Raw genomic sequence first — 21795 nt, 5'->3', positions numbered from 1 at the left:
TCACTTTCATTCAGTGACTGTTTACTGGTACCTTCTGACAGAGAACGAAACGGATGAAATTTGAGAAAGTCAAACTGCCAAGTTTAGGACGTGGGCTGAATTATAAGTTGCTGATTCTTACGCAGCCAGCTGCATGATGTTTCTGTAGCAGCTGTATAGCGAACTCTCTGCTGCTGTCCTGTATTTGGCTTTGTACTTTGGCCCCACGGTGTGGATGATGAACCGCGCTGCTAGGTTGAAGCCCTTGGTCAGCTTTGCCTCCCCGGTGCGACATCCTGGACACAAACACACAAAAAGATTATTATATTCATTATTACATGTTAAAAATAAACTCTTATGACTGCAAAGGCTATTGATGCAGCAAATACACACGTGTATCAGCAAGCCGACAACTGAGTTTATGAAAGGGAAAACTGTTTTCTTTTGACAATTAAATTTGCTGATTAAATTTTCTGGTATGCTAACCACACAGAGATTTTTATTTTGAGCACCAGCTTCTTGAAATACTGCATCTTAAAGCATCAATATATATATAATAATGTATATATTTTTAGGTGGTGTTTTTTGATGAAAAGACACTTCCAGTGTGTCGGGGTGAACACCAGTAATTAGACTTTTATTTGTACTTGGGAGGTGTGAAAAGCCAATCTCAAAAACATTGGCACATGTTGTACATCCACAGTGATGCGGATAACTGAATAACAAACCCAGACATCTTTGCAGGGTTCAAATTTGGATTTGTTCCTTGAAATTGGAGCTCAAAGTTCAAAGCATATTACTGGAAGCAATTCTGCAGAAAGTAGTTCCAGTGAAAACTGGGCCGTCATTAACAACAATGGCTCTGTTTCTGGAAAGAATGTTTTAGATGACTTTGGCAAGTTTTAGTTTAAAAAAAATGCACAATGGTGGTGAAAAGTCAGAATCAGAGATCTCATCTCAGATCTAACAATCTCATTTGCACGATCAAGAAGCCAGAACACACTTATTTGTGTGTTTATCAGTACTTTGAGCAGCTGTAGAGACTTGATGAAAGTTCACTTTGTATTAGAGTGCCAGTGGTAGTGCCAGCGTGATATCAGGTGACTGGTTATATTTAACACTCCCAGTGATATCGCTGAGAAGATCAAAGTGAAATCAAGCTTTGGGAGAGAGCTCATTTCAGCAGTTTAACCTTCCATGTCTACCTTTGAGTTTAAGCAGCTCGTCTCGGAGCTCGGGTCCTGCCAGCTGATGGATGCTGTCAGACGTGGGGTTCTTGTCGTTTAGCGACTCGTTGCTGGTGTTCACGACGGCGGTGCAATTCAGCAGGGCAATGTCACCAACACTGTGGGGAAAGAAAAAAAAAAAACTATTAAAACTATACAGAGTAAATATGAATGACACGGCGGATAAAAATATGTTGTGATGTCATTTTGCCAAAGATGTTGTACACTTTTTTTGCCATAAAACAATGTTTTGTATAAGTTTGTTATTCTGTATTTTACTAGGTGTGGAAATGTTTTGGACAGGGACAAAATTTTTGAATAGTTTGACACTGTATGCAGCTACAACAGACTTACAAAGAAACAATAAAGATGCAATCTAAATGCAAACTTTGAGCTTCAATTCATGAGGCTGAAGAAAAACACTGGACTAACCATTGAGGAATAACAGTGTCTCCTATTATTATCATTATTATTATTATTATTATTGTTGTTATTATTACTACATGTCACTGCCTCCCAGCTCCTAAACAAAAGCTGGGCTATTTCTTCTTTATTTATTGAAAGTTAAGTGGGTAAACTGTCTTGAGTTTATACCAAGTGTTGTAAGTTGTAGCTGTGAATCCATAAGCAGTATTCTAAGGCGCTCTCAAAACAAGTGGAACAAGAGGGCGAAAACAAAATAAATCCATTAGAAAGTTCACGGGAACATCAAAGGCCATTTAGAGCCAAGCGAGGTGAGGTCAGATTTAACCATGGCTTCTTAGGGCTTCAGTTCACTTCCTACTGGATTACAGTGCAACAATAACTCATGCTGCAGGCAAAACCTGCTCTGTGACAGCAGATCAACATGTACAAAAACCACAGTGTACTGACCAGTCAGCTGACTGGAAAATTGCATCACCACCATCATTCATAAAAGCTCTAATGTGCATGCTATTAGATGGTCTATAGATTTCCCATTCTGTCTTCAAGCTATTTTACTGTCTTATAATTTCTAATAGAGCGATTCTACAAGAGGTCACATAGGACGATTACTTGTTAAACTTAGATAAAAGTTACAAAAAAAGCCCACTGTCTGTTTGAAATAGTTGTTTTTTTTTTTTAATTTCTCTTTACTTGCTCTCAGTATAACAACAGAAGGTGTGCGGCTGAAAGAATGGGGATAAAATGACCTCATATTCAATAAGAAACCATCTAAATAACTATTTAAAGTCAGATTTACCATGTCTTAATTACAGCGATTAAGCCTTTTTACTTACACAGTCTGCATTTTTCCTTCCAGGCTTTTGATAGACTTTTATAACATAACGCATTTTCAGTCAAAGTGCTTAATGTGCCCACATTCACCGGAGGCTTTCTTTTATGAATATCGGGTAAAAGCACCGTACAGTATGTATGTCCTACACATACACGTAAATATTTTAACTGGAGCAGATATATTGGAATATAGCATGCATTATATTTTTAATCTCATCTCTCTCTAACAATATTTTTTATGGACAATCATGTTTGAGTCATCATACGTTTCCAACATCACCCCTTTTGGGAACACAGTTGTAGCTACATGGTTAAACAGAAGGCTAGTCTATCATTGTTTTTGGTCTGAAGTTAGTGTAAGTGAAACAAAGTTACCTGGGTGTGTTGAAAGTGTTTCACACTACAGGCTCCAGAGGTGCCAACATCAAAGGATCAGAAAGAGGAAATCTGCTGTTTGGTAACGTCTGTGGGTTTGAAACTTTTTACAAAGAATACAAAGAAAAAACTAATTCACTGAGGTTTTTTAAAAATTATTATTTGGGTTACTCATCCATTTGAGTACTGTGAGAATGATGTTTTTGCACAGTCACTTGGCAATAGAAACTAAAGATCTGCACTTTATTGTTACATTTTAAAAACTATTGTGTTGGCACAGAGAGCTAAAATTAGGAAAACTGTGCCACTGTCCAAACGTTTCCACACATTTCCAACATTTCCCACAAGTTGCTTTATGTGACTTTTATTCACAGTCATCACCAGGCCCCAGTCTCCAGTAAAAGCCCAGTGGTAACCAAAGACTTTTCCTTTACCTCTAACAGTAACAGTGATCGAGGGACCAAACATACTGCAAACATTTAGACCTTGAAGATATTTGGCGAAACTTTAATGCTTATTTTAATACCTGAAGTCAACTCTTTGTTCAGAAGCCCTTCAGGTCGTGTTAGGAAAGAACAAGCAGGAAATGCATGTGTTGACTGTGTTTGATCACAAGACATATTCAGCAACCAGGACCACGAAGCAAGAGTTGTGTGTTTTTTTTGTTCAGCTCATTCCTCCGAGCTCAATTACAGATGAGTCACCAAATAAAGTCAAGCAGGATGCCTGCAAACACCAGTGAAACAGATCTCGTGCGAATTCCCTGTTCCTGTTTTATCAAATGCTAGCTTCTGTATAAAGTCGTAGAGCAGATATATCCTAAACACATGAAACATCCTCTCCCCATTTACGAACAAAATCATTTAACAACATATAGTACCAGGTGTGCGCTATCAGAGTATCCATGAAAAGCACAAGTTCATTTTAACACAATAAAAATAGCAACACATTGACAGAGTTATATCATGACTACGACATAAATCAAAAAACATTACTTACAGGAAGAGTAACATTGCTACAAGATTCTGTGAAGAACTTCAGTGTGATGATGCTTTGAGGCCCAATGACATTGACTCTGACATTTAAAACAACCATAAAGTAAATAAAATAGAATTATTTGTATTTAATTATTCTATAAATGACTTTCTGTCAAAAGAAATGACCCAACAGCTCTTTGTCTATTTAATGAGACACCATTAAGACTTTCAATACCTTCAGAAACCTTGCTTGGACTTTACTTTTTAACCACCATGGGTTTAAAAGTAAGTCTGAGAAAGTGGTGAAAGAATGAAAAACTAAGCTATAGTCATATGGAACCTTGGATATTAGCTCAAAAATAGACCTCTTTGTAATTCTAGCTGCTGGAAGGTTTAAAAGCACCACTGCTCGAGGGTCAATTGCTCTCAAATCCTGGTCATGCTATTGCGGCAGGAATGTGCGTGCTCTTGATGACTGCTCAGGGGAAGGCTGGTACCACAACAAGGCTCCTAAAGAAACACTGCTGCCAAGTCGGGCTCCACAGTCATGTGTTTCTCCACAAAGAAGATTTACGAGGTTATGGACTCTGAACAGGTTTGTATGAGCACATGGACACACAAGCAGCATTTACTACTACTACTATATGATACTGCTAATATCAATACATTAATATTACTGCCCTTTTTTAGGATTTATCTAGGATCACACACCCTGCTTAAATGACAGATGATTGACAGCGATTACCAGAATACACAAATATGCAGAGTAAAAATAAACACTGCCATTTCTTTCTTTCTTCTGCTCATCCAAAAGTGTGTGTGGATTAAGCAGCCAACTGTGAGTGGGGTTCTCTTTGGTTAGGGTGGGTGGGAATACACACTCCGGCAGGTAATTCCCTCTCAAAGTGAAACTTTTGTGGACTTTGATCTGATTTACTGATAGTTTCGGTATGATTGGTCACATTCTCAAAAGCAATGATGCACACATCAGCTTTATCTTACTGCAAAGAGCAGATTTTCATCAGTGTGTTAAAAAAAGAAGAAATTTAGCATGACATAGTTACAAAAAATACACCATATGGACCACCAAACCCAATTAAATCTGTTAAAGCTAAAAGGTAAATATACTTTCAAGCTTCAGTTATTTCATTGTGACATTTTTACTTGAATGAGTATATGATTCTGTGTCTATCTTTGTTAAGCACTCACTAAATGTGTAGGGAGAAACCGTGGCTGACGTTGTGGCCTCTTATAAAGTTAACAGTTTGAAGAAGACAGATTTCTACAGAGCAGCAACAATGTGAAGAAACAACGTGACTCACAAGAGGATGATCTTGCGGTTGATATCCGGCCTGAAGGGGAAGGGTGAGGGGAAACTCTGGCTGAGCATGCTGTCGCTCCGGACCAGCCGTTTCTCCTCGCCATCCTCATCCAGCTGCTGCTGCCATGTGGGAAGAGTCTGGATATCCACAAACTGGGAGCGAGCACCCAGAGGATCCATCCCCCTCTGGCACTACAAGCCTCGAGAGGATCACCAACTAGCTGGGCTGCAAGTACAAGATAAAGTCATTTGCCTATTTCCAGTGTGTCCCTGTGGCTTTAACAAAAAAGAAAGAAAAAATCTAAATGATTGTGGAAATGAACAGTGCTCATTTGCTGTGCTTTTGAGAAGATCTGCATCTTGGTTTATTTTCACAGGTAATCAGTCTATCCTAGCTGTGATCGGGCCACAGGTCACCAGTATGTTGTAAGGCTAACACAGAAAACCTGACAACCCATTTATGTTCACATTCACACCTATGGCCACGTTAGAATCACTGATTTGCCTAACCCCATTCATGACTCAGGGAGGAAGCTGGAGCACCCACACAAACACAAGGAGAACATCCAAATGTCACACAGAAAGGTGCAGGCAGGGAGAACTAACTGGCAAAAAAGATATTATCTTTGAAAACTTAAAAGGTAAAAACAAAACCTATGATTTTGTTAAACATGTTTCAAGGCTTGGATCTTGGTGCAAAACCCAGTTCAAGGGTGTTCCAGTCTCTAGCCTCCAGAGACCTGTTTGGTGGCTATGAAGAGGACATTACAGCATCAAGAAGACCTAATAAGATCGCTTAACAGAGCAGTTACTTAGCATATGAAAAATAAATCCAGGTCTGAAATAAACTGTTTAGAATAAAGAAGTGTTTAAAAATTCAGACCTATAGGACTGAGATGTTATTTTTTCTATGCAAATACATATGTAACATGCATCCTGTTAATCGATCTAATAACCTGATCTGTAGGAGTCTGTAATGGAGCCATATTTTTACTATGTCAGTGAGCGACATGTGTTTTACTTATCTCCAAGTCTTCTGACAGTTTGGAAGAAGTACAAAATATGCACGTGACTCTGAGTTCAACCTCACCGTTTGCAACACACAACTGTCAGACAGACAGCACTGATCAGCTCGGCCAGCCTTTTTAACAGCACACATTTCAACCTGGCTTACTGAAACACTTAAAGGAACTCAGGAATCATTATTACAAATAAGCTTTCCCTGCAATGAAAAGTCAAGATGTTTGTCATGAAGCAGGTCTACGAATTAGAGAGTAGAAAACCAGCTGTCGATTCCCATTCCTAATAACGACCTAGAGTAAAGACGGACCTTTCAAACTGCATGAACGGCTGCCACCAGTCTGATTCCAGCCACACATATCAAACTGTCTCTGATTTACAGCAGCAAACTCGACAAGAAACCCGCATGTAATAACATTATCACCAGATAAAAGCTGAGCGCTTCATTGAATACACGTATGACAGTAGTCCCTTTGTTCAGACATGTAACACCATATCAACCCCAGCTCGAGATAAAACCATGTCATGAGCACGACAAAACTCAAATAGGTTCAGTGTAACGCAGAAAGTTATTTTTAGTAAGCTGGTTGAGCTGTTTTTGTTTGTAATTGTCTGCTTTTCCTGCTGTTGTGGCAAATTGGCTACTTTTACTTACTTTTTAGAGTTTTCTAAATTAAATAAGCAGTTTGAAGACATTTGGGCATTTGGCATGTTACTGCTCCATTAGCTCTTTAACAGCTGCATTTCATTAAAATAATCAAACACATGTGTGATAAGCATCCGTCACAAGAAATTAATCATCCATCTCTTACTAGGTGAACTTCTTACTCTTCCGAAGCATTTCTATGTTAGGCCAGAAAAGCAATAGTCTCATTATAAATCGATAAATAGTGCACTTTGGTCAGAGTGTCTCAGAAACCAAACAGACAGTTACCCACCTAGCAATGTATTTCCTTTACAGAGGTGATGTCACGCCAAAATTATAAAAGGAACAATTAATAAATCTTGACACGACACCATATAAAATCAAGACGTGATGTTCATCCTCAGGGTCCTCATACTAACAAGCACAAATACTGCAAATACAGTCAAAAAGTAAGATTCAAAGTGCCAATTACAAGGATTTGCACATTTAGCAACCATGCTAAGAGCTGATTGTTGCGGCGTAAAGTCTGGAGTATTAAAAAAATCAACATCCCGTTAGGTATTTCAAAATAAACTTCTAGAAAATTTTTCATTTAACTACGTTTCAAAAACTACATTTCATATAAGTATGACAACTGCATTTTCCCATTAATGGAGCCAGCTAGGACTCATCAATAATGTGTTTTATCAATTTTATCATTATCAAGTAGTTAGTGAAAGTCTGTTCTTCTTCTCTCTACACTGGCGTTCCCATGTACGTGTTACATGTTGGATTACAAACGAAATACAATGTCATGTGAGTATGATTATTCTGGCCTTTTAACTATTTTTTAGAGTATGTTTAATGTACTTTTGCTCTGTTCTTTATATTTTTCTGTCATGTCCATAGTCTCAAAATAGCACACGCTTTTATTTTGTATAGGTTAGACAAACAGTTTTCCGGTGCTATTCACGAGATCATTTTATTTTTCCGGTACTAGTCAGCTGACTTAAAAAAACACTTCCGGTATGGTTGCTTAGGGATCGCTGTGGAGTCACGTTATTGTTGTAAACCGCAAAAGTCGTTGGCTCTAAGCCAGACGTCTCTAGCCAAAAATAAAACAAACAAAAACAAGTATCTGTAAATACCTAACATATTATTTTATTTTGGACTGTACATTCAAAAAATGTACAAAATATGTCTTTTTGGTATTGCAGTCAAAAGCAATAGAAGGAGCGCAATCGAGAAAACAAAGAAACAGAAAAGTCTCTTTGACTCGCAGTTCACTGCTAAAATCCTATCTAAATATTTTTTAAAAATATATTTCCAATTGAATGTATCTGTGTGCATAGTTTTATAGGCAAAGTAGCACTGCATGGTAATTGTTTTAGTAACGATTTGTGATAGATTGGTTGGGTCTGAAACAGCAGCCGAAGTCAGGCACTTCAAGGTAGTTGCTAGTTGCCACACTTCAGAGGTAAGAGGACCAACATAGACGCTTTACATTGACGAAACAAACGCTAATGTTGTATATAACGTTTAGAAATATAAATTTATGTGATGGTTACTTTTATTAAGTACAATTATCCAAGAATTGTTTTACCACGTGGGTCTAGTAGCTGGGTTGTCGTGCTTAGGCACACTCGATTTGGGTCAAATTTGTCTCCGAGCGGGCGGAGGTTAACGTTGTTGTGTTGACTCAAATGCCAGAAGCGTAAACCGCCAACTCTGCCTGCAGTTTTGTGCACTAAAACGAACGTACCCGTATCTGCGAGGACTGATGTGCTATACCTTGCTACACGTTTGCTAAGTAGTACGTGTTTTTGGTGTATTATTTTAAAGCAGGATTTGCAAATTATGAGGAAAGGACATAAAACGAAGGAATAGGCCAACAACATTGAATCGACACTGCAGAAATAAAGGCCGTAGTTCGACACATTATAAACAATTCGAAAATACTTTACACCTCATTAATACGGAATAGCACACTAAGATCAGACATGTATTAAGTATGTAGTGTCGTGTGCTGGTATAAAGCAGAAAAGCTTACTTGTCACACAGAAAGGTGCAGGCAGATTACAATCTTACTTGTGATATATTTAATACGCATCATAATATACGTGGTAGATATGGTAGGTGGTAGGTATAGTCTAGATAGCAGGGACAAATTACAGCACAAATTAAACTATGCTATATAGATAAAGATTCGTCTTTTTATTCCTGTAAATATCTATTAATATGTGGACACTTGGGTGCATTTGATTTGTATTTCGTCTTTGTTGTCATGATGGAAAACATGCATTGTCAATGATGTTTCCATTTTTGTGGCAACATTTGCCAACAGTTGCACAACCAGAAAGCCAGGTCCTTAAAAAAGAGAGGGATGCCCTGATTGTGCAAATGTGGTTTAGTACCAAAGTTTAAAATGGTTAATGTTTTCAGCAGTGTTTGTGTGTTTTTTTTCCTTCTGTTGTATCAGGGAAACCGATTTTTCATATAAAAACTATTCACGATCTTCCCCACACTATATTGGAACATTTAGCACAGGAAGCATCAAAGCCACTTTAGAATGACACGATAACTAATAACATGTGGGTGTAATGTTCAACTTTTCACACAGTGTTATAAAAAGAATAAAAACAGTTTTCTGTATGGTCTTCATGAAAATGTAGACTTCAATATCTAGCAGAACATACTGAACTCTGAACTTGTCTTAAATTTCTTCAGACATTATGTAGAATCAGGTGGAGCCAATCAAGGACTGAGTCTTTGTTTTTCTTCCGTAAAAGGTGTCCACAGTAAATTTTTCTCCTGTGCTCTGGTGTGAAACAGGTTTCAGCATCACCTTAGGCTGCTGGTCATGGGTTTGACCAAGCAGTACCTGTGCTACGTTGCCAGCGCTGTTTTTGGGGTCATCGGCAGCCAAAAAGCCAACATCACGTATGTGACCCTTCGAGGAGGGGAGAAGGGACGCTATGTAGCTGTGGCTGCTTGTGAACATGTTTTCATCTGGGATGTTCGAAAAGGCGAGAAGGTGAGGTTCAAGCTTGGTTATAACAATGCGAGAACTCATATCCAGGTACACTTCCCTTTAGATTCTACCTGTTCTTATCTTTATTCTTGTCATCTCTGTGTGTGTAGGTCTTGATCCTGCAGGGTCAGAAACATGAGGTGACCTTTCTGTGCCCTTCACCTGATGGAGTTCATATTGCCGTGGGTTACGAAGATGGTGCAGTAAGAATCTTCAGCCTGCTGAACGGTGAGAGCAACGTCTCCTTCAACGGCCACAAGTCTGCAGTCAGCGTCATACACTATGATGCACTCGGGGCGAGACTTGTTACTGGCTCAAAGGTGAGTGTGGAAGGTTGTTCCTTGGTTTTGTTAAGTGTTGACATGATTTTAAACTCGACATCGAAGTGACAACAGTTACACGAAAATAAAGGTGTTAATATAAATGGAAGATAAATTGGAGGTTTGTTTGTTGAGTGGTTTACTTTGCCTTTAAAAATGCTTTATTTTTTTTGACAACATGGACTGCGAGTTGCAGGGAATCACCTCAATGAACTGTTTACTCCTCTCTTAGGACACAGATGTGATCGTGTGGGACATCATCAATGAGTGTGGGCTGTACAGGCTGAGAGGCCATAAAGATGTCATCACGCAGGCCCTGTTCCTGAGAGACAAGAACCTCCTCGTCACATGGTAGGACACCGTGATGTTTACATTGTGTCTTGTCTACTGGATTGTATATTTGAAATGTAGGTGTGAAAAGCTAATTGTGTGCTCTGTCCACTGTATAGCTCCAAAGACAGTTTTGTCAAGTGGTGGGACTTGGACACACAGCACTGCTTTAAGACTATGGTGGGCCATCGCAGTGAGGTGAGATGCTTCTTTCTCTGCATTTGTGGAATTTCTTCCCTTCTAGATATTCCACACATGTATGGCTAGGGTTGGGCCAGATATTGTTCACAATAATACCAATAGAAATTTTTCAGCGATATAAAAGTACCATATCATGTATTCGCTTCTTTAGCGCACACAACAACAAAACAAGCCCAGACATGTCTGACAGTGAGAGGGTAAAAACCCTACAATATTAGATAGAGAACCAAACAATCAGACAACCTCCTATGAACTTGGCGAGAGTGGAAAGGAAAAACTCCCTTTTAATAGGAAGAAGGTTGCAGCAGAATCATATTCAGCGAGGGATAGCCTTCTGCCACAATTAAAATTTAGTAAAAGGGAGCTACTTCAGCAACCTCCAACAAAGCGTGATGCTTTACAAAATACACAAGAAAACGCTTCCTGGTGACGATGGAAACAACAAACTTGTTTCACCCCTTGAGGCAAAACCACACCATCAAGTACAACCAGGCTACGAAGGAGGAGATGCTAACAGCCGATGATGTACAACCCAACATTAAACAAATGACTCACCTGAGCAACACTGGAGGACTCGTTACTTACACTCGAAATAACAAGAAGCACAAACAGTGGATGGAATATATATAGCGCTGCAGAACTGTACCCCCCCCCAGCATGTTTGCACTGAGTAGGAGATGCTCTGTATCTCATTGTACAACTGTATAGTGACAATAAAGGCATTCTATTCTATTCTATTCTATTCTATTCTATTCTAAGTATCATTATTGCACATTTCCTTGACATCTTGTGATAGAATGTTGAGGTCATATCGCCCACACTGAAGCTGAAGCGCACAGTGTAGTTCCAAACCTGCTCTGGCACTAACCTCAGGACACAAACTGTGCACTGGGAGCTTCATGGCAGGATTTTCCATGGCCAAGCAGTTCCTGTAGGTGTACTGTGCAGTACACTATATGGTCCACATAGTGGAGCTGTTGTGACTAGCTGCTTTCACTGGAAGGAAATGGGGATTATAAGAGACTTTCCACTGGAATTTTTATGTTTTCCTGGATTATTAAGATGACTTGATGCTCTTTTTTATGTGTGTGTGTGTGTGTGTATGTTAGGTTTGGGGTATGGTGTTGCTGAGCCAGGAGAGTAGGCTGTTGACGGGCTCTGCAGACAGTGAGCTTCGAGCCTGGGACATCAACTACCTGGAGGAGGTGAGAAAGGACACAGCTGAGCACTTTTTTCTCTTCCTCCCCCAACTGCCCTTTACTGAGAAAAGACAATCAGAGAGAAAGCAAACAGTTTCTCTCCTAATGTGTGATGCTTTACTTTCTATGAATATGTCATGTTTTGTCTTCTGTTTCTGTTCTAAATTTGTTATTGGAAGTTAATGAAATCCTTATTAACTGTAGTTTTTGGCTCTAAAAACGATATTAATGTTGTTGTAAGGTCGTAAAAACTCTGTCTGCTTGCGTCCTGCTCAGGCAAAAGCTGAGGGTGAGCCTAAGGTGAAGAAGGGAAAAACTCTGTTGGATGATGATGATGAAGAAGACAATAAAGAAGAAGTGGATGAAAGCCTTGAAGAGGTAAAGTAGCATTCATTACAGTGAGGGTAAAATGATTCAAATGCTCTGCATGTATCATCTTTGTAGTGGAACGTCATTCTTTATTAAGCAGTGGATGTCTCAGAAGGATAAAGTCAGTGCACTGCCACATTTTTGGGGCTGTTGATTCTTTATTTTAATGTTTCACAGTTGTTAATAGTTCCAATTATTCAACAGCATCTTCAACTAGAATATTTTTGTAAATTAAACTAAATTCTCTCTTTAACCTTTATTCTTTCCTTTTTTTTGGCAGCGCATCCTAACTTGTGAAAAGGCCGGCTCCATCCTGAGAGAAGCTAGAGATCGCGTCGTCTCACTGACAACAGACCGCCACGCCAGAGTCATCGCCTGCCACGTTAGTACTGAAGCATCTTACAGCTCCTTGTGACTCGGCATGATGTCTGGAATACACAGTGCAGGAAATATCTGTGATGCTTGCTCGGTGCAGTTTGAGCCCACTGAGACCTGCTGTAGTCATACTGTAGTATCTGTTTCTTCTTTCACTGGTAGCTTAGAGGCACTCATCAGTAGTAAGGTAGTCTTGTGGCTCTCAGTTAGTGTCGCTAATGTAATGTGAAAGAGATCAGTCTGACATCACTAATGTAAATCAGTTAACACTCCGCTGTAAATGTCTTTATATTCATTTGTCTTCTGACCACATGACCTGATGGTTAAATGCGCTTAAGAATAGTTTAAATAGTTTTGTTTTGTTGGTCTTTCCTTCAACAGGAACACAGACTGATTGCCGAGTTATTTCCTCTCACAGTCACAGTGCCTGTCAGCATTCACCTGACAATCAGCTGTAATTTAAACATTGCACATGCCAGTTTTAAATGCCTTCCATTTCCTTTGTATTTGTAAACTAATTTTCTAGCTAAAAGCAGTTGATGATACACATTATGCCTTCTACGTCTTTCAGGGCAATGACTCAGTCCTGGAGCTCTTCACTGTGCTGTCAGAGGAAGAAGTGCAGAAAAAAATGACAAAGAAGCTGAAGAAAGCCAAAAAGAAGGCCACCAAGTAAGCGCACATGTATTCTGTTCTTTGGAATATTTGCACATTGACTGTTACTGTTACCACCACACAACCAGCGCTAGTTTTATTAGCCAGATGTATAGACATAGACATGTATAGACATTCAGATACTGAGGTGGACAAATTTATCAGTGACAATTAAACACGTGTATTTCTGCTCTCTTCTGAGAAAGCTTCATATGAATGTCGCTAATATAACTCTAGTACTGACACCACCTATCTTGATTACTTTTAACACATTGATGTCAGTGCAGTTGGAAGGACAAGTGCTAGTCCTGCTGCCTAAATGATTAGTTTCAGCTTTTTGTTTACTGTTGCACTCCCTTTGACCTGATGATTATTACCCCTGCTCTCTGCAGAGCTCAGGAAGCTTCAGGTGAGGAGACAGAGCAGCCCGTGGTGAAGAGGATGCTGAAGGACGAGATCATCAGACTAACAAACATCAAAGCATCTTCCAAGATCAGGTCAGTGCAGCGAATTATGTTCTCCCTAAAATTTAGAAACTTAGGTCCAGATAACATCCGAATAGATGTTAAAATGAATTTTCTTGTTTCAAATCTAACTTTTCAGACATTTTGAATTCACTTTGCTGCCACTGCTTGTCTCAGTGTTGATCCAGTGACCCTGTTTCTAAACATTAAAGCACAATTAAATGTAGTAGATCTTGAATTTCCTCTGGTCATGGTTGTTGTGTGCATTGCCACCACCTACTGGACATTGAAGTAAAAGTGGAGCATACTGGGATGAAGTATTATAAACTGCTCTAATCTGTCTTATATTGCAGTACAATTCCAGACAACTAACAGTCTTTAGTTCCTTGAATAATTTCATAGGATGAAACAAGGCTAATTCATGTAGAAAAATAAAAAAAGTGAAGATTCATGTCATTTAAAAGTACAAGCTCTTACCACCTGAGAATAGTGGTGCTGCACAAGATTTACAAGATTTATAAATATAAATAAATATAAAATATAAATTTTGCAAAGTGGAAAAAAAATAACATTTAGACTTATTCAAGTAAGTACAGATCAGGACACAATTATTAACTCCCCTATGAAAACAGCAAGTTTTTAAGTTAAACAGGGCAAGTAGTATTTAACATAGCTTTTTCAAACATCAAGATAATTTTGTCCTTATATGTAAATAGCTCAAATTGTGTACAAGTTGTTGATCTAAATATATCTGAAGTACCTGAAATCGTGCCTATTATGTAGGATGGCACTTTCCAGAATTAGAGAGGTTGTGTCTGGCTCCTCTCTTATTTACACAAGGAAGGCGCCATAGTAGGTGGAACCACATATTTGCCCTCATGCATCCCTCCCAGGTACTCGTGTCACAAGTCAGGGATCTTCGCTAGCCACACTTTTCAGAATCAGGGGTCTGTTCACATGCACACACTTTTCTCTGACTCCCCATCCATGTCCACTGTCCTCTCTCAGGTGGGTGGACTGCCTGTCATGTGCAGGTGGTGAGCTGAAGGTGGTTCTGCTGCTCCAGAATAACACCGTTGAGACCTACAGCCTGAAGACCTCACAAAAGACCCCAGTAGCCGATAAAACGGCTCGCCTCACACTCGGTGGACACCGCACAGATGCGCGCACACTGGCGTTCAGCTCAGACAACCTGGCTGTCCTCTCCGCCTCCGGAGACACCGTCAAAGTTTGGAACAGGTAACACCAATTTAGATGCAGCAGGTCCTGCAAGGGTCTCATAATTAGATTCATTTTGTAGCATTCAGTGAAAAAGCTCTTGCATTTAGTCGTTGGTATTCTAACTGTCCTGCCCACTGTGACAGATCCACTCTGCAGGTGATTCGCACCATGGCCTGCGAATACGCCCTCTGCTCCCTCTTTGTGCCTGGAGACCGACAGATAATCCTGGGAACGAAGGTATGTGGACACACACTAAGTCATTCAGACACTTTGTATAAGGCTTATAGTATATAAAGAACCACTGTTCTCTATAAGTTATTGATGTCATCAGTGATTTAGTGGATTTGAGCGTGGCTTTGACCTTTTTTTCTGAATCCTGTAATCTAATAGCAACCTTTTGGAAGAGAGAATAACGCTCCTTACAAAGTTGTAGACTTTCTTGTAGTCAAGAATGTGTTTTGTCCTTATTAGAGTGGAAAGCTGCAGATCTTTGAGCTGGGCTCAGGAAGCCTTCTAGAAACTGTAGATGCCCACGATGGAGCTGTGTGGTCAATTTGCCTGGCCCCAGATCAGGTAAACCTGACTGTACTCTGCTTGTGTGTCTGAGTGTTTTTCACACCCGCCTTACGGATTTCTAAATAATCAAATTCCAAAGACTGATTTTTTTAAATTTTTTTATTTGTGTGTGTTTCCTGTAGAGAGGGATTATCTCAGGAAGTGCAGATAAGACTGTGAAGTTCTGGGAGTTTGAGCTGGTAAAGGACAAGGAGACCAGCCAGAAGTAAGTTTATTTTGTTCAATGTTCAGGATCGATGCGGTAGATTTTCAGTGATGATTGATGATTGTGGGGGTTTTTTCATGAAGCCTTCTCTTTATGGTAGATCAACATAATGTCACAGCAGTTTGTATCATAGCCACAGCCGTTAAGCTACTGCTTAATGTTACTGGACACAAATTTTACCTTTTTTTCATGTCTCTGAACATGATTTCTCGTCATGTCCACTCTTATCAGTTCGGATTTGTGTTCATCTACATTAAATTCATATTTTCAGCCTTTAAAAGGGGGGAAAAAGTTCGACATTTGGATGCTGAAGAGGGGATGGATGAGTGAATGTATAGTTTTGCAGACTCAGGAGGTCTCGGAGACTGATACAACCCTTACCGTTGTATCAGAAAAGGCATCCCGTCTAAATCAGTCCCAATTCAAGTACGCAGATCCATCTGCTGCGTTGAGCCCTTGGGAAGTAAGGGAAGAGCCCAAAGTATTCTTGAGTAAATTATCTAATTGCATTAAACTGTGTGTCAACATAACTGACACACAGTTTTAACAGTTAATGCAATAGTTTTCTTCAACTCAAGACTCCTGCTGTAACCTGGAGATCCTCTTTTAGATGGTGTGCATGTAAAACAATAAGAATGTGTCAGTGTCCAATAATGTCTGGCCCTAACTACCTAATTTACTATTCCTGTTACCTGCAGTAGGTGCAATATGAAACACTGCTAAATACGGTGAAGGCAGTAATGTTGAAAATTGTGTTGATATTGCATCACGACTTACCTGCAGAGTTGTGTGTGTGTGTGTGTGTGTGTGTGTGTGTGTGTTTGTGATACAGACGGCTGACAGTGAAGCACAAACGCACTCTGCAGTTGGAGGAAGACGTTCTCTGTGTGAAGTTTTCTCCTGACCACAGACTGCTGGCTGTCTCTTTGTTAGACTGCACAGTCAAGATCTTCTACACAGACACACTTAAGGTACCCTCGACATACAAGATTAGACTTAAATTTATATTTACCGCGTACTGGCTTTACGACACTGTTTACATCATATCTACACATTCTCCCTTTTGCTGCTCCAGTTCTTCTTGTCTCTGTATGGACATAAGCTGCCTGTACTTTGTCTGGACATCTCACACGTGAGTATTTTTGAGATATTAAAATTATTAGCTGCAAGACTCAGACTCAAGAACAATCACCTCAGCCCACAGTCTTCCTGACTCTGACCTTGTGTGTCTCTTAACCAGGATAGCACAATTATTGCCACTGGCTCCGCCGACAGAAACGTGAAGATCTGGGGTTTGGACTTTGGCGACTGTCACCGCTCCATGTTTGCTCATGACGACAGGTACTGCCCAGCACAGACCCAAACCAAACAGTCAGAGGTTTAACTGGAAATAAAAGAGTTTTTTACTCAGTGATGAAGTCATCTACTGGGCAGTTTAGCTTCCAACCCTGACTTCATCTCTGTGGTTAGAGACTCTGATCTGTGTCCTGTTAACTCACACTGACCCGTGACTTCACACCAGCTGCTCTTTCATCTGCACGCTCATCTGGTTTCTCATGGACCATTTCAGTTTCTGTACTTGATGATTTCATTTCTTTTGTTAATTAATTTTTGATTAAATGTGATTTTTCTTTCACTTTTTTCTAATTTCCTTTTAAATGTGTTGTTGTGTAATATTCTTTCCCGTGTCTCCTTGTTTGAAATTGATCTCAGTCTGCTTTGTCTCATTCTTTCTTTCCTCTGTTTTCTCTTTGCAGCATCATGTTCCTCCAGTTTGTTCCCAAGACTCATCTGTTCTTCACAGCAGGGAAGGACAAGAAGATCAAACAGTGGGACGCAGACAAGTTTGAGCACATCCAGACACTTGAGGTAACAGCTTTCCCCATGCCCACTGCTCAGAAAATGAAAAGAACATATTTTATTCAGAGTGAAGTCAGTTAAACTTCTGTGATATTAATCCTGTCAGTTAAGTTAATTGTTAATTAGTTTCAGCTCATTTGGTGTTAATGAAATTAACAACAGATGCGCTAGAGGGGTAACAATGAGACTGTCCCCAAAACAGGAATGGTTTTGCAGGTGGAGGCAACTCACATGATTCCCTTTTCATCTTTTCTGACTGTTTTTTCACTGGTTTTGCATTTGGCTGGTTGTCAGTGTCACTGCCGGTAGCATGAGGTGATACCTGGACCCTATCAGATCCTCCAGGATGCCACATCAATACGTTAGTGATGCGCAAATGAAGCAGTGTTTAACCATTTCATCAGCTGTTTTAAAAATAGGTTAATTTATTCAAAGCTTCGTTTCAGTGACCTCTAGTGGTGAAATAGGAGACAGCAAAACAATATCTCAGTCGTGCTGCTGAGTGTAACCTTTGTATGAATGATAGAAATAGAATTTGGGGAAGAGGGATTGATTGGGAAGATGATTCTGTAAACTGATGTAGGAGTTGGAAGAAGGTGTGCATGAGGAAACAGAGGATGCGCTGGGATGGTAGGGAGTGCTTGTGTAACTAGGGTAACTAATCCAAACTACACCTCATTCATGAGCTACGCAGAGAGTGTCATTGGATTTATTCCTCACAGAAACACACAGATCAGTTCTGGGTGATCAGTTTTCTTCTTTGTTAAGTTCACACTTCTTATACTCGATTTAGACTTCAGCTGGAAATCTAATTTGTAACCTACGATGTAACTGGAAATGGGTTATAACCCTACGCCATAGCCTTCCGTGTAACCTGACAAGAAGTGTAATTTCACGTCAGGTCAACGCAGCAACGCAGACGACTGATTGGCTTGGAAGTTTACACCGTAGGGTTCAAAGGGGTTTTATCTTAAATCAGGAATTAGTTCATAATCTAAATTTTATAGCACTCCACCTAGTAGTTGTTGATACTTGGTCTTTCCTATTTGATTTTTTTTTTTCTTTTGTAGCTGCACCACATTTCTTACCGCCCAGCTTCTTCATTTTACATTTTGAACGTTGCCACTTCGCTACATTGTAACACTGTGAGAGTTCTCTCTGAATCACAGGGCCACCATCGGGAGGTTTGGTGTCTGGCCATCAGCCCAAACGGTGACCACCTCGTATCATCATCTCACGACAAGTCCCTGCGTCTCTGGGAGAGGACGAGGGAGCCCATCATCCTGGAGGAAGAAAGGGAGATGGTGAGGTGGAGGACAGGGCCCACATAGATGGTGTTACAGTGGTTGACATAAACACCTAAACACCACCTCCTTTTTGTGTCGACAGGAGCGAGAAGCAGAGTTTGAGGAGAGCTTGGCTAAAGGAGATGCACCTGTGGTGAGTGCTTAGTTTTCAGCTTCTACACCTAGTTGCTGTTATGTTGGATGAGTGATGCATTTATACGTTCTACTTCTCAGGTACCTGGAGAGACGCAAGGAGAGGCAGCACCTGCTGGCAAGAAGACCGTGGAGACAGTCAAAGCTGTGAGTTCTCTTCAGTAATTAGCTGAGTTATTATCTGCACTCAAAAAGTATTTATGGACAAAATGAAAACTTTAAGTAATCTAATTGCATGTAAATTTTCTGTGCAGTTGTATTCCATAAGTAGGATTGTAAAGCGTTCAATTTAATGGACTTTGATCAAATGAAATTTACTTGATTGGTACACATTCAGTTTTTATCAAGCATATTTTCTTTAATAATTAATTAATTGAATAAATCCTTGATGATTTTCTATGTTTCAGTTGCCATTTACTAAGAATTATTCTTCATAGTTATGAGGGCCAAAAATCAGAAGCCTTCTTTGTTGATCAGTTTCCTGTGTGTGCAATTTTTTTTTTGCAGGCAGAGCGAATCATGGAGGCTCTGGAACTCTATAAAGGGGAAACAAGGAAGATGGAAGAGCACAAATATGCCTGTGAGAGTGCAGGCAAAGAGGTTGAGTCATGATTTAAGTTATTCTACTTCTGCTGTGGGGTAGTGCAGTAAAAAGACATTTTTTGTTTCATCAATGCTAAGCTGATTCTGAGCAGAAATAATTTTTCCAGCAGCTGCAACTGCACCGATGTGAGGAAAAGGTCAAACAACATTACCTTAGTTTTTAAGTTCTTCCCTTCAAGGTCATCTTCCTGTGCACCTCTGGACCACCTTGAGTGGTGATGTGGTTTTTGGAAGGCTCCTGTGGAAGTCCTGCTCTGTCCACTTACAATATTTTAAAAATCACCACAGAAACTACCCTACTTGCTAGATTTAGCTCCGCGCACTTACCAGAGTGTATTATAAATTGATGAGTCACATAGTTGTGACCGGGCACCTGTGGCAGATCCACAAGGACTTTCAGGGAGTGATGTAAAGACTGGCAGAAGCACAGACTTGGGTCCAGATGTGCAGAAGAAGATTAAAGGGCACATCAGACAAGTTTAAATCAGGTTTTTTGTTTTTTAAAAAGCATCACAGGTAGATCATTAAACAGTTCATCCTCTTTTGCAGCTTCCTCCACCACAACCCAACCCTATCCTCGTGGCCTTTGGAAATGTTTCGGTAAGAGAAACAGAGTTATGAACAATAAATGTCTTCATACTGAGATCACAAATAAACCTTGTTTTCAGCTCAAGCTATAAACGTAATCTGTCTTTGTCCCTCTTTAAGCCCTCCCGCTACGTGTTAGATGTGATAAAGAAGGTCAGATCGAGGTAAGATTTAAGCAAAGTGCACCCACCAAATATTTGCCTGTGAAGCTGATTACCATCTGCCTACATTGCCCTGTGCATTTAAATACACTCAGATTTTTGTCTTTTTTGTGATCATCAGTGAGCTGGAGGTTTCTCTGCTGGTGCTTCCTTTTCCTTATGTCCCCGAGCTCCTGAAACTCTTCAACAGTTACATCCAGCAGGGCCTGGAGGTGGAGCTGGTCTGCCGCTGCCTATTTTTCCTTCTCAAGTAAGACGTGCTTTAATATGGAAGGGTTGTCTGTTTTATAGTCAGATTTAATCTTTGGGCAGTTCAGTAGTGTTCAAAGAGTCTGGGATCTGTGTGAAAAATTGAGACAACAAAAGCATTTAAAACATAAATTTAAAAAACTAATTAACATAAGAATGGTGGGCTTTTTAGGTGTTATGAAGCTCATTTCAATGATCAAATGTTTTAACAAAACTAAAATGTTGAGAAAATACAGATTATTCAAAGGTGCTAAGAACAGGAAGCTGAGGCTACAAATTGCATGGGCTCATCAAAAATGAACAATTAAAGATTAGAAAAACATCGCCCGATGAGATGAGGGTTGATTTCTTCTGTGACACATGGATGCCAGGGTTGGTGAAACTGACATGAAAACGTGGATCCATCCGTCCTTTTTTTCAACAGTTCAGGTTGCTGCTGGTAGTGGATGGAGGATATTTTTATGGCACACTTAAAACCACAGCCTACCTGAGTATTGTTGCTCACCATGAACATCAGTTTATGACTGCAAGTGATGATCTTCTGATGGCTGCTTCCAGCAGGATAACACGCCATGAATAACACGAGCAAGATGCACCTAATAAAAGTTTTTGTTTATTTCTAGGATCCATTTTGGTCAGATCTCCAGTAACCAGATGCTGCTGTCTGTCATCGATGAACTACGGACCAATACACTCACAAAAGTGCGGGAAATCAGAGTAAGTGACATCTGAGGGGAAGGGAGCGGGACCGAGCAAAGCTATTTGGTGTTTAACCAGTTGTTGCTTCTATTCTCTCTCCACTTTTACTTTCCTTCTTTCAGGATGTGATGGGTTTTAACAGTGCGGCCCTGCAGTTCCTCCAGCGGGAGATCGAGAGCAAAGAGGACGTCATGTTCTTTGCCGATGCTACAGGTCGCCTGGAGGAGAAGAAGAAAAAGAGGAGGAAGAGGGAGAGGGCCGTCTTGACCATTGCTTGAATTATAATGAACATTTTGGATTGTTTTCGTATAAACGTCCACTCTCCACCCCATTCTGCTTTATTCCAGGAGTGGACCAGATGCCTCACACTGTTGCTTTTTATATGTTATTAAATCCTGAACTAATGTAACAAAGTGTTATTCAGTGGCAAGCTTCATTTCCCAAATAAACTATGTCTGAGGTTTTCTCACA

At 40.0% G+C, this 21795-nt stretch overlaps 2 protein-coding genes across 6 annotated transcripts in view; one reads left to right on the top strand and one right to left on the bottom strand.

Annotated features, from left to right (window-relative positions):
• gdap2 (ganglioside induced differentiation associated protein 2) overlaps nt 1-5354 on the bottom strand; it is a 24906-nt gene extending 19552 nt beyond the window's left edge. For both annotated transcript variants that reach the window (XM_025903780.1, XM_025903781.1), the window contains exons 1-3: nt 5137-5354; nt 1185-1324; nt 122-275 (exon numbers count right to left, since the gene is read on the bottom strand). In XM_025903780.1, coding sequence (XP_025759565.1) covers nt 122-275; nt 1185-1324; nt 5137-5315 — 473 coding nt within the window. In that variant the 5' untranslated portion in view covers nt 5316-5354. The remainder of the gene's footprint in view (nt 1-121; nt 276-1184; nt 1325-5136) is intronic.
• Nucleotides 5248-21795, top strand: wdr3 (WD repeat domain 3). Of its 4 annotated transcripts, none has more exons than XM_025903778.1 (27): nt 5248-5367; nt 9613-9814; nt 9922-10131; nt 10364-10482; nt 10581-10659; nt 11772-11867; nt 12138-12239; nt 12511-12612; nt 13177-13277; nt 13652-13756; nt 14732-14962; nt 15088-15181; nt 15416-15517; nt 15643-15725; nt 16558-16696; nt 16801-16857; nt 16966-17066; nt 17483-17594; nt 18755-18889; nt 18975-19025; nt 19106-19171; nt 19532-19624; nt 20177-20227; nt 20336-20379; nt 20498-20626; nt 21249-21342; nt 21447-21795. In XM_025903778.1, exons 2-27 carry the CDS (start codon nt 9641-9643, stop codon nt 21600-21602), a joined length of 2826 nt encoding a protein of 941 aa, XP_025759563.1. In that variant the 5' UTR covers nt 5248-5367; nt 9613-9640; the 3' UTR covers nt 21603-21795. The 4 variants fall into 4 exon arrangements, with proteins under 4 accessions (XP_025759563.1, XP_025759564.1, XP_003456624.1 ...); XM_025903779.1 differs by lacking the exon at nt 5248-5367 and adding an exon at nt 5404-5512; XM_003456576.5 differs by lacking the exon at nt 5248-5367 and adding an exon at nt 7810-8257.

This window comes from Oreochromis niloticus, linkage group LG16 (genome assembly GCF_001858045.2).
Source record: "Oreochromis niloticus isolate F11D_XX linkage group LG16, O_niloticus_UMD_NMBU, whole genome shotgun sequence".
Classification (NCBI taxonomy): domain Eukaryota; kingdom Metazoa; phylum Chordata; class Actinopteri; order Cichliformes; family Cichlidae; genus Oreochromis; species Oreochromis niloticus.
This window is presented reverse-complemented; position numbering and strand designations above follow the sequence as displayed.

Excerpts from the sequence above, each read along its gene's own strand:
- wdr3 (XM_025903778.1), top strand. The coding sequence starts at position 9,641 with ATGGGTTTGACCAAGCAGTACCTGTGCTACGTTGCCAGCGCTGTTTTT. Across the intron at positions 11,868-12,137 it reads ACATCAACTACCTGGAGGAG|GCAAAAGCTGAGGGTGAGCC; the intron begins GTGAGAAAGGAC and ends CGTCCTGCTCAG. Across the intron at positions 17,067-17,482 it reads ATGTTTGCTCATGACGACAG|CATCATGTTCCTCCAGTTTG; the intron begins GTACTGCCCAGC and ends TTCTCTTTGCAG.